Genomic DNA, 17203 nt, shown 5'->3' with positions numbered 1-17203 from the left:
ACTGTAACTTGTTCGCTTAAGCGAACCAGGTGGTCGCTTAAGCGAACATGTCCAGTTTCAGTCACTTTGATCTTTTGTTCCGGGTCTTTGGGGGTCAATCCAAGTTTTCTTAAATGATTCTTTAAGCATGTTTAACTACTGTTAACCCTCTAAAACCTACTGGAACAATGATTGCTTGCCTAAACTTGAATTTCTTCAAATGAGTCTTAACTTGGAAAATTTTGGGAATTCAACTTTGTCGAAAAATAACTTTTGTAAACTAATGAAGCTTGCAAGTTGAACCTACAGTTCATATAGGCTTAGGTAATACTTGCAAGAGTGGTCAAACATCTTAATCATATAAAAAATGATATTTCGGGTGGGAAGGTGAAAGGTTGTGAAAAATGGGATTTTCATATGAACTAAGTTGTGCTTGGGTTAACGTTAATGACCCGGAGGCGACTTAACTTCATGATTATGTTGTCAATTAAGATTGTTCGAAGGTTTTCAACTTGTCTTTTGTCTTGGGATTTGTTAATGTTGGCCGGTAGCCACTTGACATGGTTTTTAGTCGAAAACGTTTCTTGAACCAATTGTCCTAAGAATTGTGGTGACTATGTTTATATAACTAAGTGAAGATGTTGAATGGTTATATTTTGGATATGATGTTTATCATGAGATATATATGCTATCTTACTTAGAATGTAAGGAATGCTTGAATGGTGAAACTATATGTGATAGTTGATGTTGAATGACATTGTTGATTATTGATAATCATGTTGATGTGTGTTGATGAATACTATGATTTAATTGTGTGTGGGCATGTTTCCTTAATAATGCAATGTGTGGAGATAATCAATATAATTGGGTGTCGTCCTATATATTGAGGTGGAAATTGTGGATTGTTGTCGCATTATCGAGTCCTTATACATGTCCATGCATCATAGTCGAGATGAAATGATGTTTTATTCATTATTGGGCTCCGGCCTAGCAGCGATCTTTTGAGATCTAGTTATAGGGCTTCGACCTGACAGAGATCTTTTGAGATCTGGATACGATGTTTTATTCGTTATAGGGCTTCGGCCTGGCAGAGATCTTTTGAGATCTGGATTTGGGTGACGACCCTTTTTGGAGATTTGGTACCACATGCATATATGTGTCAATAGGTGCATATCATGGCATGAGTCTTATTGATATATGTGATTGGTGACTGTTCATGAAATGTGATTAATGATTATTCACGATAAACGTTTTGTTTGGGATTTTTGAGATGCATCTATGTGATGTAATTTATTGATTCATGACATGTACATATTTTGATTACTCTGGTTTATATTTCGCTGCAACTGTTGAGGTTTATATACATGTTTATTGGTTTTTAAATTTTGAATGTGGCGTAGCCTCTATATCTTAAATAAATGTATTATTCACATGTTTAATTGCTTTAATAGAAATAGGAGTGTTACACATGTCATAAAGGTTTAAAACAAAATTTATGAAAAAAAATGGTTTAAAAAAGTTTACAATCGAATATAAATCCTGTGTTAATCATGTTTTAGCGATTTTCAAAAGAACAGCAAAATATACAAAAAAAGTTTAAAAAAAAAAATGTTTATGAACAATACATTTGACTTTTATGTAGGGGGTGAACTCATACCATAACGATTTAAGAAGGTTTATAGAAAATACGCACCTTATATTGATTGATGTCGGGGTGAACATGACAAAAAAGGTAATATTGAAATTTTTGATAATTTGTTGGGGTGAATGTATTTATGTAGGGGTATATGGTAATTTTTTTATTTTAAGAAAGTGATAGTGATACTAGAGCTATCAAAATACAAAGTGATACCAGACACTTGAAGTGAACGATTTTGTGTTTTTTTTTTAAATAAAAAAAGTATAAAAAGATTATTTTTATCAATTTTCAAAATGCACGATTTCTCTCAACCACAACAATTCATTTCAATCCTTAAAAAAAATCATTTCAAGAGTATCTCATCGTCTTATTAATAAATCAAATGAACACATTTTTGAAAAAATCAAAATATGAAATGTTTTACAAAGTAAAAAGGACCTAATAAACTAAAAAAAAATTACTCTAATGTTTATGAAAATACCTGAATGGATAAATTTTAGTCACAAAATTTGAACACACATACAAAATAGGGGAAACTAAATAAATAATATAAGCTAAGAAAAATATGAGAAAAAAATAAAAAGTTGTAAAAGGGAACATGAAAGCCAAATCGCAAGAGTAGTTAACTTATTTCAGTTCCTCAACGATAATTAATTACCATTGATGGTAGTTTATTAATCTTCATATGTGTTTAGAAAATACTTAATGCGAGAAAAACTATTTTCTAATTCATGATTACATTCTCGGATACCTTGACATGACCTTATCATCTCCAAAAACACAACCAAATTCTATTGTGTGAGTTAATTAAGAATATGGGGGTTAAATATGGTCTTTAATCTTTATGTCTTGGTTCTGCTTATAAAAATAGATTTGCATAAAGTATTACACTCTCTCTAATATGGAGTATTATCTAATATGATATTCCACAACTTCACTAGTAGGACCAACAAGTGAGACTAAATTCATAGGAACTCAACGCCTTATTTTGTTCTCTTTTTTCCTTTTATCGATTTCTTTTTCTTCTTTTCTCTATATAACCAAAAACTATCATTCTTTTTTTTTTAGGGATACTATTATTCTTCTTCTATCGATTTCTTTTTCTTCTTATATAACCGAAAAGTATTCTCGTTGAATGTTTTATAATAATTTTTATAATCATATTTCAAAATCAATAATTAAATCATTTTTTATATTAAGACCCAATTAGTAGGACTAATCCATCAACTTTTGATTCATAATATAGCAAAATTGGATATGTTTCCTTTTAAAAACAACAAAAAATATTAAAGACTTTTCAAATCGAAATATTTTTTTACAATATTAAGCAGCACAAAAATAAACCATATATACATTGTCATGATTTTGTTTTGAAGAAATGGTTTTTAAATTTTTAAGTGAATTAATTAATCTAGTAAAAAAGGTGAATCAATTAATAATATCAAAATTTATTAGTGGATAAAATAATTAAAAATAATAAAATAAAAACTATTAAGTAAATAAAAAAAAAATTGAGGCCCAAGATGCCACCTTACTTGCAACTCCCTTGGACCAGCCTTGCCAATAAGTTTAAAATTTTAAGTTCATATTTAAAATCAAACCGAGTTTGATCAAATCGCAATGCTACATTATAATTTTGTTGAAACTCTAGAGTCTTTTGTTAAAGGAAAATACTGCTTTTACGAATGTCGATTACAAGAAATCGACGAATACACATTTACCATTTTTTGTTTACATTCATTTCATAATCATAATCCGTAACAACTCTCATCGTCAAAACAACTCTTAATTCAACAAAGCAATTAAACTTAATTAATTAATGTGTTTTATCAAAAGACAAATTGTTCGAAAGATTCAAAGTATATGGTTCATTGTGAAACAATTATTGACTCAAATTTATTTCATATTTGGATTATATTAGACCCTCCCCCTCATAACCAAAGAGTTAACATAAAAAAACTCGTAATTTAAACCTTAAAGATACTTTCTTTGGTCACATTTACAAGCAACTTTTACTTTTTTCATATTTATTAAATAAATGATGTATTTGTACTGTATTATATTCTATATAAATACATAGGCTATGTAATGAATTTGAAAAAATTTGTCAATAAAAAAATGAATTTGGAAAAATAAAAATTATTTAAAAATGTGACTAGAGAGATTACACTATAGCAAATCCAGTCAACATCTATTATTCATCATCAATTTTGTTCAAAAAAATCTATTATTCATCATCAATTGTTTTTATTATTTAAAGCTAAAATAAACAAAAAGATTTAATTTCCATAAATATCCTATATACTATAATAAATATAAATAGATTAGGACAATCCCATAATTTAGAACTAAAATCAAGAAAAACCACCACTAGATGGAGTTGACTTGGATGCGAGGGGTTACAGTCCTTCACTCAGCGGGCCCAAGAACGTGTCCTACCAATTTGAATTCAAACCATAATAACGTTACAAAACCATACCTCAGGTTCGTAACCCAAACCTAAACCCGAACCAAACCATAATACTAAACCAACACTTCACAACACACCCACTTCAAAAAGTTCCTTTTTTTCTCTTCTCATTCTTCAGCTTCCAACGAAAAATGTTAACTTTTCTTCTCTGATCATCATTTTCTTTCTCAATTTTGTAGAATAAAGATTTTGGGTTTCTTTGTTTTTTCTTCAATTGTTGTTTTTTGTTGTTGATTGTTGATGATCATGATGGAGAATTGTTCAAGAAATGGGTTTCATGATTTCAAAATGTCTTCAAGAAAAGCTGAAGAAGCAGGTTAGTTTCTTTGTTTTACAATGTTTCTATTGCTTCTGTGTTTATATCATGTTACAATGTTGAATGATTCTGAAAAAAAATGTCTTTTTTTTTTACTTATATTGAATTTTGATTTGAATTTTGTAGCTTTGAGACGTTATGAAGCAACCCAATGGCTTGAAAACCAAGTGGGTCCTCTTGGAATATCAAATCAACCTACAGAGAGAGAACTTGTTTCTTGCTTGAGAAATGGTCTCATTCTTTGTAAAGCCATTAACAAGATTCATCCTGGAGCAGTACCTAAGGTATTGTAATTCAATTCAATTCTATGTGGAATATGATTAGTGATTAATTGCATATTTAAAATAAATGGAATGTTTTAATTGAGAAATTTGACTGTTTGAATCTGACATTTGAATTTTAATTTTGTCATAAATGCTTACCTTTATGTGATGTTAATTTTGTTAGGTTGTTGATACTCAAGTGCCATTACAACAATCACTTGCTTGGGATTCTCAGCCTTTACCTGCCTATCAGTATTTTGAAAATGTGCGCAATTTTCTCAACGCGGCTGATGAATTAAAGCTTACGGCTTTTGAAGCTTCTGATCTTGAGAGGGTAGGTTATTTATGAATTTCAAATTTTCTATATACACGGCGAAATGATTGTTTTCATGTATGTGCAAATAGTGTAATGAGAAAAAAGAAAGTTTTTATTGGTAAATTTAGAAAACTGAGGTTTTAAATGCCGGCTGCGTTGTCATTCTTCAAATGTGACCTAAATTGAGGCCGAGTTGTGGTAATCGAGACATTTTAGTGGTGTGTTTGAACAAGTATGTTGTTGGTCATTTGTTTTTCAGGAAAGTGTAGAGAATGGTTCTGCAGGAAAAATTGTTGATTGTATTCTATCACTTAAATGGTTTCATGAGTCGAAGCAGATGAGCAATCAAAGTGGATCCAGCAAACGCTCAAAATCTCCTTTAGTTTTGCAATCAATCAATAGATTGCAACAAAAAGCCACTACTGCATTACCCTCTGATGCATGTAGGCGTTTGGATTTGTCTGCAACATCGGAAATAAAGCCTCCTGCTGAGAGTAATGTTCAAAAACAAGAAGGTTCAATTTCTCAATCTTACTCATATTAGTATCTGATTCATTGATTTGAATTTGAAATTGAGTTTAAACTTTTATTGAATTTTAATCCGTTAGCTGATGGCTAGCTGCACAGTATAATATTAATGATCAGACTTTGACAGTTGACATTTTGCACTTTAATCAAGGAATATTATTCAGAATGCTATACGTTCCATTAAAAAAGTTCCTGCTTTTTGACTTTTTTTCATTTGCCTTGTAAGTTTTCAAACCTAAACACAAAGGACAAAAGGGTGAAAATGTTTTGGACTTGTGTGCATCATGGGCTAATTATTTACTTCAAATAAATATTTAACCTTTTTCATGATTCATTCAGTAACTTCTTATTATTGGAAAAGGAACACAAATTAAGATACTCTACTCCATGTCAATTCGTTAAAAAGCATTTGTGCATAGGTGTATGTTATGTGTATATCTGGTCAGACCGTGTGTCCCTATATTCTCAACTTCACTTGGATAATTGTATTCTTGCTACTACCTTCACTGGATGCAGCAGAAACTGTGGAGTCACTTGCCAAGATACTCGTTGACCGCATGCTTGACGCCAAAGAAAATATTGATGGAAAGCTTTTTCCTTCTCTTCACAATGGAGACCTGGTAATCATAAGTTGTACCTGTAATCATGTAAACAAATGTGTTTAATTAACATTAGTTTGCAGATGAGTGTTTTGTCTCCAACCTAATCATTATTTAGTCTTTACTGCAGGACCGAATAGGCCTATTTAATCAGATTTTGACTGGCTGTTGTGGGGAACAGCCATCTATGAAGTTCCCTGAGGTTAGTTGGAGACTTTCCAAAGTTATCCTTTTTGGTGCTAATTCATAATGACTCATATAATTGACCAGTCTTCATGCTGCAAATTATGCTAGGTTAAGATAATAATTAATAAATATAAATAATTGAGAACAATCATCCTTGGTTTTTATTTTTTGGCTGAAGAATGCCCTTGTCAATATTATAACTCTTGATATATGTTGTTTGTGGTCTTTTTAAGCTCAAAGACCAATGTTCTGGTCAGAGTTAATTAATTGTTTCATATACGAAATCTTGTATTCATTAATCATGCGGAGAAACAATTCCTTAATCTACAAATCATGTTTATCAAACCAATCTGGTTTGAACATTTTGATTAAAAACATATGAAAGGATATACATAAGGGTTATTTTCTTATTCCATTATGTTTATTTCCATGGATTGCTTGCTCATTCTATTAGGAGAAGCTCAAAGACCAATGTTTCATATACGAAATCTTGTATTCATTAATCATGCGGAGAAACAATTCCTTAATCTACAAATCATGTTTATCAAACCAATCTGGTTTGAACATTTTGATTAAAAACATATGAAAGGATATACATAAGGGTTATTTTCTTATTCCATTATGTTTATTTCCATGGATTGCTTGCTCATTCTATTAGGAGAAGCAATCTAAATATTTTAAAAAGGTTTTTTTTCATGAAATATTGTGAGTGTAAATATTCTTTCTATGCCAAAGCTTTTCTCTTATGACATAACATAAGACTTCTTGGCCTAAAACAGTTGCTCCGAAAGAATTTTAAAAAAGAAGGGAGTAGCTTACCACCTCATTTCACTTCCAAACCTACGGAATCAGACACTTCCTCTGCACGTCAAAATCCCAAGGTACCATCTGTTTTTCCTGTAATTATATATTTTTTTTTTCAAATAAAGATTTTAAAATATCATTTGACTTGTTGTGTGCTTTCCGAATTATTTCCCTACTCCGAAATCTAAAAGAAATTTCAATTAAATTTTTTCCAATATTTTTTTTACTACATTTATGTCAATTTTTTTTTAGAGGTACATCTATGTCAATTTTGAATACTAATTTAGCCAATGTGCATTTCATACAGTGTTACAGAGCTTGCTCTGGAAAGTGCACTTGCAACCACAAGCATCTCATAGATATACAGAAAAAAGAACTTCGGGTAGGCATTTGCGCAGCTTTAAATAGGTTTCTACTGCATTTTTGAGATATTATAGCATATATATTTAGTTTAAGCATGAAACAGCCTGCAGTTTTGAGACAATGTTTGTAAATCACGTGTTCACTCAGGATCTCAAAGCATTGAAGTTGAAAATTAAGAATGAGGTTGAAGAGATGCAATCACAGTTTCAGAGATTTTTCAATGATATAGGTATATGAATAGCCATTAACTTTGCATGCTTCTTGTATTTTACATCATATTGACAAAAGTAGAGATAGTTTTTAATGGTTTTGTGTTACTTTATGAATCCAGGTTGTCAAGTTAATGAGATGTCAACCAAAGCTCTTGGCTATCAAAAAGTAGTTGAAGAGAACAGAAAACTATACAACATGGTCCAAGATTTGAAAGGTTTTTTACTTCTAGATTTAAAGGGTCACTTTCTTTTTCACTATCCTTGATCTCCAAGTAATCTTCGTCTACCTACCTTTTCAAATGCAAAATGCAGGCAACATTCGAGTATACTGCAGAATCAGACCTACATTTAGGGCTGAATCCAAGACTGTAACTGATTTCATTGGGGAAGACGGTTCTCTGTGCATTTTAGATCCATCAAAAACACTAAAAGATGGAAGAAAACTGTTTCAGTTTAATCGGATTTTTGGTCCTACAGCTGGCCAAGGTAGAGTTCTAAAAGCTACATAGTATAAAATTTGCGCACACTCATTTGACCGACTTTACTCCCCTCCTTCTCTTTCCATCTCTTTGTTGAAATTTACTATTTTGTACTCAGATGAGGTTTATAGGGACACTCAACCATTAATTAGATCAGTGATGGATGGATACAACGTTTGTATTTTTGCTTATGGTCAAACTGGATCTGGGAAGACTCACACAATGGTATAATACTTGATTTAATTTTGCTTTATCTTCAGTTACACTATAGATCTGTTTTAAATTAAATTAAAAATAAGATACATGCAATTATTTGTTCTTTTGTATCATTATCTTAGCCTTTGACCAATGCTCAAACCATCTAAATTTTAATTTTTCTTTTTCATGGGGCAGAGTGGTCCTTCAGGTGGAACATCCAAGGATATGGGGATCAATTATCTGGCTCTTAATGATTTGTTTCAAATGTCTAGTGAAAGGAAGGACAACATAAAGTATGAAATTTATGTCCAAATGGTCGAGATTTACAATGAACAAGTAAGAGATCTACTTGCAGAGGACAAAACAGAAAACAAATATCCTTTTTCATATTCATTCTTCAATAAATATTGTCAGAAATATATTCATACTATTGCTCTTAAGATAAGGCGGAGATATATGCTAAATTTCTAGTCTTTTGATCTTACTATTTGCAAGTAGTTTATTTCCTTAACTAACCTCACATTAGAGATCCGGAGCTGCAACGATGATGGTTTGAGCCTTCCTGATGCTAGATTGCGGTCAGTGAACTCTACAACGGATGTTATGACCCTCATGAAACTTGGAGAGGTTAACCGTGCTGTCAGTTCTACTGCAATCAACAATAGGAGTAGTCGTTCACACAGGTGAGTTTTCACTTTTCAGGAATGCTAATGATGCATTTCCCTTTCTGTAATGCTTTTGTTTGGTTTAGGCACTTACTCATAAGACTCTCCAACGTGTCTCAGTGTACTTACTGTGCATGTTAGTGGCAAAGATACATCTGGGAACTGCATTCGCAGTTGCCTTCATTTAGTAGACCTTGCCGGAAGTGAAAGAGTAGACAAGTCTGAAGTCACAGGAGATAGACTAAAGGAAGCGCTATACATTAACAAGTCTCTTTCCTGTTTGGGAGATGTGATCACAGCACTGGCTCAGAAGAATTCTCACATTCCTTACAGGAACAGCAAACTCACACTTCTTTTGCAGGACTCCTTAGGTACACACATATGTTCATTGGAAATTCTTTGGAGACTCTACCTTGGTTTTTTCACCATATGACATCATATTAATGTTTTCTCTTGGAAATTTTTGCATTGTAGGTGGACATGCTAAAACATTGATGTTTGCGCATGTGAGTCCCGAATCAGATTCCTTTGGTGAAACAGTGAGTACTCTGAAGTTTGCTCAGAGGGTTTCCACTGTGGAACTTGGGGCAGCCCGGATGAACAAAGAAACCAGTGAGGTTATGCAACTTAAAGCACAGGTAAGAATATTTACTTCAAGTCTTAAATCTTAACTTCTTGGAGACCAAGAATCGGACTCATTCACCTGGTATCATAGGGTGTTTAACTTCCTCTTTTTTTTTGGTATGGATACTAGGTTGAGAACCTTAAGATTGCATTGGCAAACAAGGAAAACTCAAAACCGTTCAGTAGAACTAAAGAATTCGACACTCCGCTAGAAAAAACTCCGCTGCGCCCACGGAGACTTAGTATTGAGAATTACAGCGTAATAAAGACCAACAAACCTGTGAAAGCTGATGATAAAAGTGGAGCCAAATCACCTTCGTACATAGCCCGTTCAAGAAGACTAAGCTTGGAAGGTCCAAGAACTGTCAAAAAAGCACCAGCATGTGTAAACAAAACTTTACAGTTTGAGCCAATCTTTCAACAGAAAGATTGTCCACTGCAAGATCCAGAAGCTGTGTCGAAGCTAAATGGCCAATTAAGCAATGGCAATTCCAGGTCAGAGTTGCATGTCAAAGCTCCTCCAAGTCCTACGAACATGTATCAGAAGAGGTGTATTAAAGTTGATACTGAAATCCAAATTCACCCTCTTGATCTACCTCAAACATCTGAAGAGCTAGATAAAAATGATTCAAACAGAATTGTGCCAAGTGACATTGCTGATTCCATAACAGCTAAGGGGATAGGTAGTACAAATGGAAAAGGGTCCCAGTTTAGAAGATCCCTGAGAACAATTGGGAAACTGATTAATGGACCTGATAAGAAGTATGCTTTCTTTAGTCTTCTATTCTAAACTTGGTGTTTTTAAACTTTTTCAGTGTTTTCAAGTGTTTTACTGAATCTTCTATTTTGAAAATATGCAGAAACCAACAAATTATGGTTGAAGTGAAGTCACCTGTAAAGGGAAGCAGCGCTCATGGAAGTCAGATAAAGTCGCCAATAGCAGCCAGTGAGAGGCCAAAAAGGAGACAATCTTTAACAGGAATACCATCCGGGCCTAACAATTCGCGGAGGTCTTCTCTTGGAGGGAAGCCTGTCCCAGCAGCCTGTAAGTTAATCCTACGGAATTGCCATTTTTCATTTCTCACTGAGACTTATTTGATCTTGATACATGAAACATACTGTTTTAATCCTCAAAAGTCTCAAATTTGGTTCTATGTCAGATAATTTTTCAAGATATTATTATAGTCCTAATCAAGGACTAAATTGACGATATTTGAGATTTTTAAATATTACTTTTGATTATCAGAGGGCAAATAAATTTTTTGTCACACATCATTTCGAGCCTTTATTCTTAATACTAATGTACTAACTCCCATACTTGTTTTTTGTTTGACATATGTAGATGAGCCAGAGAGAAATGCTAGAACGCCTCCTCCCGTTCGTTCAGAAAGCAAGACTTCAAAAAGGTGGCTATAGACAACAGGTGCTTTTACTTGAAGCACACCAACAAGGCTAGAACTGACTCTAGTTTAGGACAGGCTCCAATTTTGTTGGAGTTTTTGTTTTCACATTAACAAAGATGCGCCTTTGTTTTTTTTATAGAAATAGGGGGAGGGAGATTTGAAGTGAAAAATTGCAAGGGAGTCGGTGTAGATACTAAATATAAAATTTCAAGGAGGCTCTCTACCTTATTTTTCTAAAGGGGGGTTCTTGTAATAATTGTGACAAATAAACACAAATTGAAATTTTAAATTTGTCATTTTAACATGATGCAGGGTTAATGAGCAATAATTCTCAATGCAAATGTTACAAATTACTATTGTGGGGTCGAAAATGCAAAGGATTCTAGCTTGGTAGAATTGTAAATGTGCCTGAAAATTTGACTAATACATGTAGCTGACGAATACATTCAATTGTTGAAGTCATTTTTTCCCTTGAATTGTAAAAGTCTGAACTAAAGTAATAGTAAATTGACCATAATAAATTCACTTTTAATAATTCACTTTAATTTAGTAAACGCAGCATCACTTGAACTCAATAGTTTATATCGACAAATATTACATGAAAAGCAGGAGGGAATTGTATGGAACTTTTTAGTATATTTTGAGTAAATTGTCTTTACATTTTGCACTTGTATCATTACACTAGCATGTAAAATAGAACATGTGTACTAAAACATTCCAGCTAAAGTGTACGATTTACTTAATAAACCTACATGATACTAGCAAGTAAAAAATCAACAATTGATAATGTTAAAGATTACCATTTATAATTTGTTCCGCATATGTATATAATATCAACCAATTTACGGATCTTGTAAACAAGTGTTCTCTGAGTACTTATTAAAGATTTATTAAAGACTTTTAGGATAATAAAAATACTACTATTTTAAGTTCCTTAAAACTCATTAGGACAAGGGTTAATTAATTTTTTGGTCCCTATAAATATCTGCAGTTTTGTTTTTAGTCCCTATAAAAATAAATCACATTTTTTAACCCCTACAAAATTTTCCGTTAGTGTTTTTAGTCCCTGTTAAATTAAAATTTGTTTAATTATGCTTAAAATTTAAAATTTTTTAATGATTTTTTACATACTTGTTTAAAACATTATAAAAGGTTCCGCCACAATAAATTAACTCAAAATTTTATTTTTAGATCCAAATTTTCGTTAGTTTATCTTGAATTTTTGACGTTTTAAAAAAATTATATTTAACTTATTACATGTTAAAAAAATCTATTTTTTTATAAAAGAGATTATTATAATGTTCTTAACATGTCTGTTAAAAATCATTTAAAAATATAAAAGTTTAAGTATAATTAAACAAATTTCAATTTAACAGGGACCAACACATACTTTTAGTCCTTGTAAAATTAAAATTTGCTTAATTGTGCTTAAACTTTTAAATTTGTAACATATTTTTCACATACTTACTTAGAATATTATACAAAGTTCCTCCGCAAAAAAGTAACTTAAAATTTTATTATTAGGTCCAAATTTTCATTAATATAATCTTGAAAATTTTGCTTTTAGAAAAATTCATATTTGATTCATTACATGTTAAAAAACTAAAAAAATTTACAAAAGAGTGTCTTACGATGTTATAAACATGTATGTAAAAAATCTTTCAAAAATTTAAAAGTTTAAGCATAATTAAACAAATTTTAATTTAACAAGAACTAAAAACACTAACAGAAAATTTTGTAGGGACTAAAAAAAACAAAACTGCAGATATTTATAGGGACTAAAAATTTAATTAACCCTTAGGACAATTAGCATTTTACTTGATTTATTTATCAAACAGTCGATATTTATTTTACTCTCTAGATAACACTTAAATGATCTTTTCCTTACCCGTATCTATCTATGGTTTAGTGTGGTGACAACATATGTATCATCCCTTCATAATTCATAATAACGGCTAGTGGTCCTTTCCTAAAAAAATTAATAAAATAAAGATTAATGGTCCTAAGAGCATCACATATAATTCATTTATAACTTTTATAATAGTACCTAATAAACACTCAATATCTCCAACCAAATATCTCATACTACAATTTTTTAAAATATAATTAACTAATCAACTATCGATAACTTTATATCATTATATTTCATTTTTTTAATATTAAAAATATATGCATCCTACTTAAAATTTGAGGTCTTAAGTGAGACTTCAAATCTTATAAAACCACAAAAAAAAAAAAAAAAAAAAAAAATCTCCTCAATGAAAGTATGTGATAGGTACCAACCAAGTCTTCAAAATATTGGACTCCATCGGGGATGGTCTAATGAAACTGTCTAACAAGTCACATGTGGATAATGGACTTGCCATACTCAGATACAATGATGTCTTCACTAAGGTATCATCACATGCACAAACTAAGTACAAAATCCTCGAGGATAACGTTAGCACATGTCAGAAATGTCACATACTTTTGAGTTCCATGAATGAAGCAACTTTGTTACGTACAAAATAATTTTGTGTTGCACTTCATAAACCTGTGAAGCTAGGTAGATAGATCTTCAGTATCGTACAACTAGTATTATATATAGAAATTTTTGCACAATCCCAATTAATTGAGCTTGTTAAGACAATAATTAGTGAGAGGATTTTAGAATTTCACCTCACAATAGTTCATGTCTTGGATGGTGACATATCCTGGTTGGTGCCTTCTGGCTTGGCTTATGTTATACAGGAACGCAAGTTTGGAATCAAAGACATCCTTTTCATGATCATGATCAACCTTAAACTCTAAATAGAATTTGAGACCACCCACATTGGACAATTGATTTGAAGTAAACAATGTTACACAAGTATTAACACACCAAAAATGACAGAATAACAACAAATTTCAGCTTTTAATTACAGATATCCTAGTATACACACCATATCACATTAAGAAATTTTCAGGTTGTCACTATATGTTTAAGAATATTTTACATTTCAAAACAAACTAAGTTTTTTACATTAAAGAATGTTCATAAAAAAATAAATGAAACCGTGGAATGGGAAAATTCACAGTGGTTGGTGTTGAAGGTTCAGATTTGATCTAAGGATTGTGTACTCATAGGCTCTATGCAACCTTTTTCTGAACCTTCTAAGGTCTAATTTAACATTTTGGCTATCAAGATAAATCTTCTTCGTATATTCCCACCCTTTCTTGTTAATGCTTTCAGGGTCTCTCAAAATAGGATCACTTTTATCATATCTCTCATATAAAGAGCTTTCTTTAGGATGAATTTCATAGCCAATGTATTTCAAACCAAGCTTCCTTGCAGGTTCGCCGTAATAAGTATCTGCAGCCCAATTAGTACCAAGAGGAACAACTTGAATGAACACAGATTTAGGTTTCATGAACATAAAATGTGTCATAGCAGCTCCATGAACACCAATCATAACGTCGCTTTCGTTTAGTACCCTATAAATCTTTGCCAATTCTGTTGTTTTCTGAGGTTTTAAAACATTTACCTTAAAACCAATTTCCTCTGCCATTTTCACTAGCAAATTCTCGTTAGTTATAGCTCTTGAACCACTTCTAGAGACGATAACCAATTTTGGTTTCGTTCGTGCAATTTCTTGCAGTCCTTGTGAGGTTTCTGAATCTGATGATGGAGATAAAGAGATTTGTTGTTGTTGTTGCTGTCGCAATTTCTCTTGTGCTTCCCTTTCCTCGTCTTGAATTAGTCCTTTTATCCGAGGCGAATAAGCTTCGTCCAAAAGGTTTCTGAAATAAACAATGCTTTTGTTACCTTCCATCAACGCGGAATCCACGGCTAGTTCATCATGAATTTTGAGACCAACGATGGCTTCAGGGAAACAATGAGTCCGATTATCATTGCTAAAGTTAATCGGTGGAAAATCCGATAGATGAGAAAGGATGTCGCCGTATTTCGTGATCCACCATTCATGATATTCAAGTATCACAAATACAACCTTCTTGTTGAAATGTTGTGAAGTGATGTACAAAGGTATGATTCCATCGTTGAATTCGTGATACACATTGCCGGTGTAGCCTCCATTCGAGAAAAACACAGCTGGAACATCATGTTGAACATCACAACCTCGAACACTAGGCGAATTCACCTTCTTTGAAATGAGGTTCAATTCATCAATGGTGTCCATGACACTTGTCTCCCACTTTCTAGTATAGGGCTTTATCTTTTCATGTTGGAGCACTTGATCCTCTTCATCTTCACCTTTTCGAGCTTCAATAGTCCTTGAAACATTATTGCCGTGGCTTATTGAGTTGTAGAGGAAGATTGAAGAGGAAGAAGAATGTGTTCTTATATCGCCTTTCATCACACAGATATCAGAACGGTAACCACTTCTATCACAACATATGGTTCCTGTATAATCAAGGAAGTAAAAATGAATATCTAGAGAAAGTAATATAGTAAACAACAAAATAGAAGGGAAAAAATGTTGAACAATTACAATATTGAAAATAACCATTCCTATAAATTTCTTAATTTAAAGTTGAATTGTTTGGGATAACGAGTTCAAATCATGGTCACAACAATTTTTTACCAGACTTTACTTACTTCTCAGCCGAACTCCGAATTACCAGGTCTTATTCCCATAGGAAGCAGAGCATTAAAACCAAAAAGTGGATCGATCACAAGAAATTTCCAAGGGATAAACCCCTTGAAAACCATTATGATGAAGTTATGTTTTTTTGTGTTAATCCAATGGTTTTAAGCCAAAGAGGCTCTAGTAATCCGAAGTTAGGTAATCCTGAGAAGGTAAGTATCGTCTTACCAAAAATTGTTCATGCTAAGAATTGAACTCCTAACTGATTGTAGTCCCAACCACTTGGTTTATGTGGTTGCTATTAGACTAAACATATCAAATTGAATATATGAAAAAATCATACAGAACATGCAGAAGAACAAAAAAAAATGAGCAATAAATTCTTACCAGTAGAAACTGAAGAGCATATAGAAGCATGCATATCAACACCATCTTGGTTGGCATCATTTTCAGGTCCATAAGAATCTGAAAAAATAAGAAAAGAAAATCAACACAAAGCAAAATAGTAGAAGACAAACAGAGGAAATAAAAACAACAAATCAGTAGTTGAAGAAAGAAGGTTAAGATTAAAGATGCTTACACAAAAGTGATAAAGAGAAAGATGGTCCAAGGAAAAAAGGTGCAAAAACATAGCAGCAAGAGAGGAAAGTGATGAGGAAGAGGAAAGTGATGAGTTTTGGCTTTGTTCTCTTGCTATAAACAGAGCTAGAACAATCCATGACGTGATTCTGTGACTCTTCATCTTTGATATACTCTGCTGGTCTTCTAAGTTGATGGTAACGGTGGTGATGAACCATTTTGGAAGGTAAAGGGTTTGTGAGGTTTTGGAAGAAAGTGAGGTTTGGGTTTATGAGAAATAAAAGAATAATAAAAGGAAGGAAGAAAGAAGAAAGAGTTTGAAAAGGAAGGAAGGTTTCAAAGTTGGGGGAAGTTAACTCGGTTTTCTATGCAGTTGTATTGCTCAGACACGTAAACATCATTTGGCACAGCACACCAATGACCAATGTGTTTTTGTTTACGTTATTCCTAGCTGGTTGGCTCATTCACGCGCACAAAATATAAGACTACACTTCATTTCCACCGTATTCATGTTAAGCCCCGCAAACAAATAGTAGTATTTTTAAGACACTTGTTAATATTTCTCTAGTGTTTAAATGTTATATGAGTTTGTCTTGGTTATAAAGATATATATTTTATGATTAGCGATATTTAAACAATCATTTAAGATAAAAAATAATAGAGAAAGAAAATAAAGAGATATAATGATCCACAAATATTATTTTTCATATTTCATCCATCTCAAAATATAAGTAAAAATAAATTAACATAAGTTGATGTTTTTGATATAAATTTTAAATCAAATACCTTAATTTTTGTTATATTTTTTGCTTATATTGTGTGTGTGATAAGGTGCATTAGAACACCGAATTTCTTATTCGATTTTTTTAAGGAAAAATTTCTTATTCATGTTAAAAGATAAATTTTTAATCATTATATTACTTTAAAAAAACACCTCTATTTATTGTATCAAAGAAAAAAAAAAACAACTCTTTTTAGATGCTTAAATGAATTCTATAATTTCAAATCATCCATT

At 32.0% G+C, this 17203-nt stretch overlaps 2 protein-coding genes across 5 annotated transcripts; one reads left to right on the top strand and one right to left on the bottom strand.

Moving 5' to 3' along the window:
• The first annotated feature begins 4185 nt into the window (after positions 1 to 4185).
• LOC11425182 (kinesin-like protein KIN-14L) lies at positions 4186 to 11397 on the top strand. Of its 4 annotated transcripts, none has more exons than XM_024771487.2 (19): positions 4186 to 4404; positions 4531 to 4688; positions 4852 to 5001; positions 5243 to 5498; positions 6031 to 6131; positions 6241 to 6312; positions 7076 to 7177; positions 7408 to 7482; positions 7611 to 7692; positions 7795 to 7890; positions 7988 to 8161; positions 8273 to 8379; positions 8548 to 8726; positions 8874 to 9035; positions 9138 to 9388; positions 9492 to 9655; positions 9772 to 10403; positions 10502 to 10686; positions 10984 to 11397. In XM_024771487.2, exons 1-19 carry the CDS (start codon positions 4329 to 4331, stop codon positions 11055 to 11057), a joined length of 3096 nt encoding a protein of 1031 aa, XP_024627255.1. In that variant the 5' UTR covers positions 4186 to 4328; the 3' UTR covers positions 11058 to 11397. The 4 variants fall into 4 exon arrangements, with proteins under 4 accessions (XP_024627255.1, XP_024627254.1, XP_013449592.1 ...); XM_024771486.2 differs by having other exon boundaries at positions 6229 to 6312; XM_013594138.3 differs by having other exon boundaries at positions 6028 to 6131.
• Positions 11398 to 13910: 2513 nt separating this feature from the next.
• On the bottom strand, positions 13911 to 16630 carry LOC11421645 (xylan glycosyltransferase MUCI21). Its single transcript, XM_003625080.4, has 3 exons — positions 16190 to 16630; positions 15997 to 16074; positions 13911 to 15425 (listed from the first exon to the last, which is right to left on the bottom strand). Exons 1-3 carry the CDS (start codon positions 16404 to 16406, stop codon positions 14095 to 14097), a joined length of 1626 nt encoding a protein of 541 aa, XP_003625128.1. The 5' UTR covers positions 16407 to 16630; the 3' UTR covers positions 13911 to 14094.
• Positions 16631 to 17203: the final 573 nt, after the last annotated feature.

Source organism: Medicago truncatula, chromosome 7 (genome assembly GCF_003473485.1).
Source record: "Medicago truncatula cultivar Jemalong A17 chromosome 7, MtrunA17r5.0-ANR, whole genome shotgun sequence".
NCBI classification, from domain to species: Eukaryota; Viridiplantae; Streptophyta; class Magnoliopsida; order Fabales; family Fabaceae; genus Medicago; species Medicago truncatula.
The sequence above is the reverse complement of the archived record's forward strand: the minus strand, read 5'-3'. Positions and strand labels throughout refer to the sequence as shown.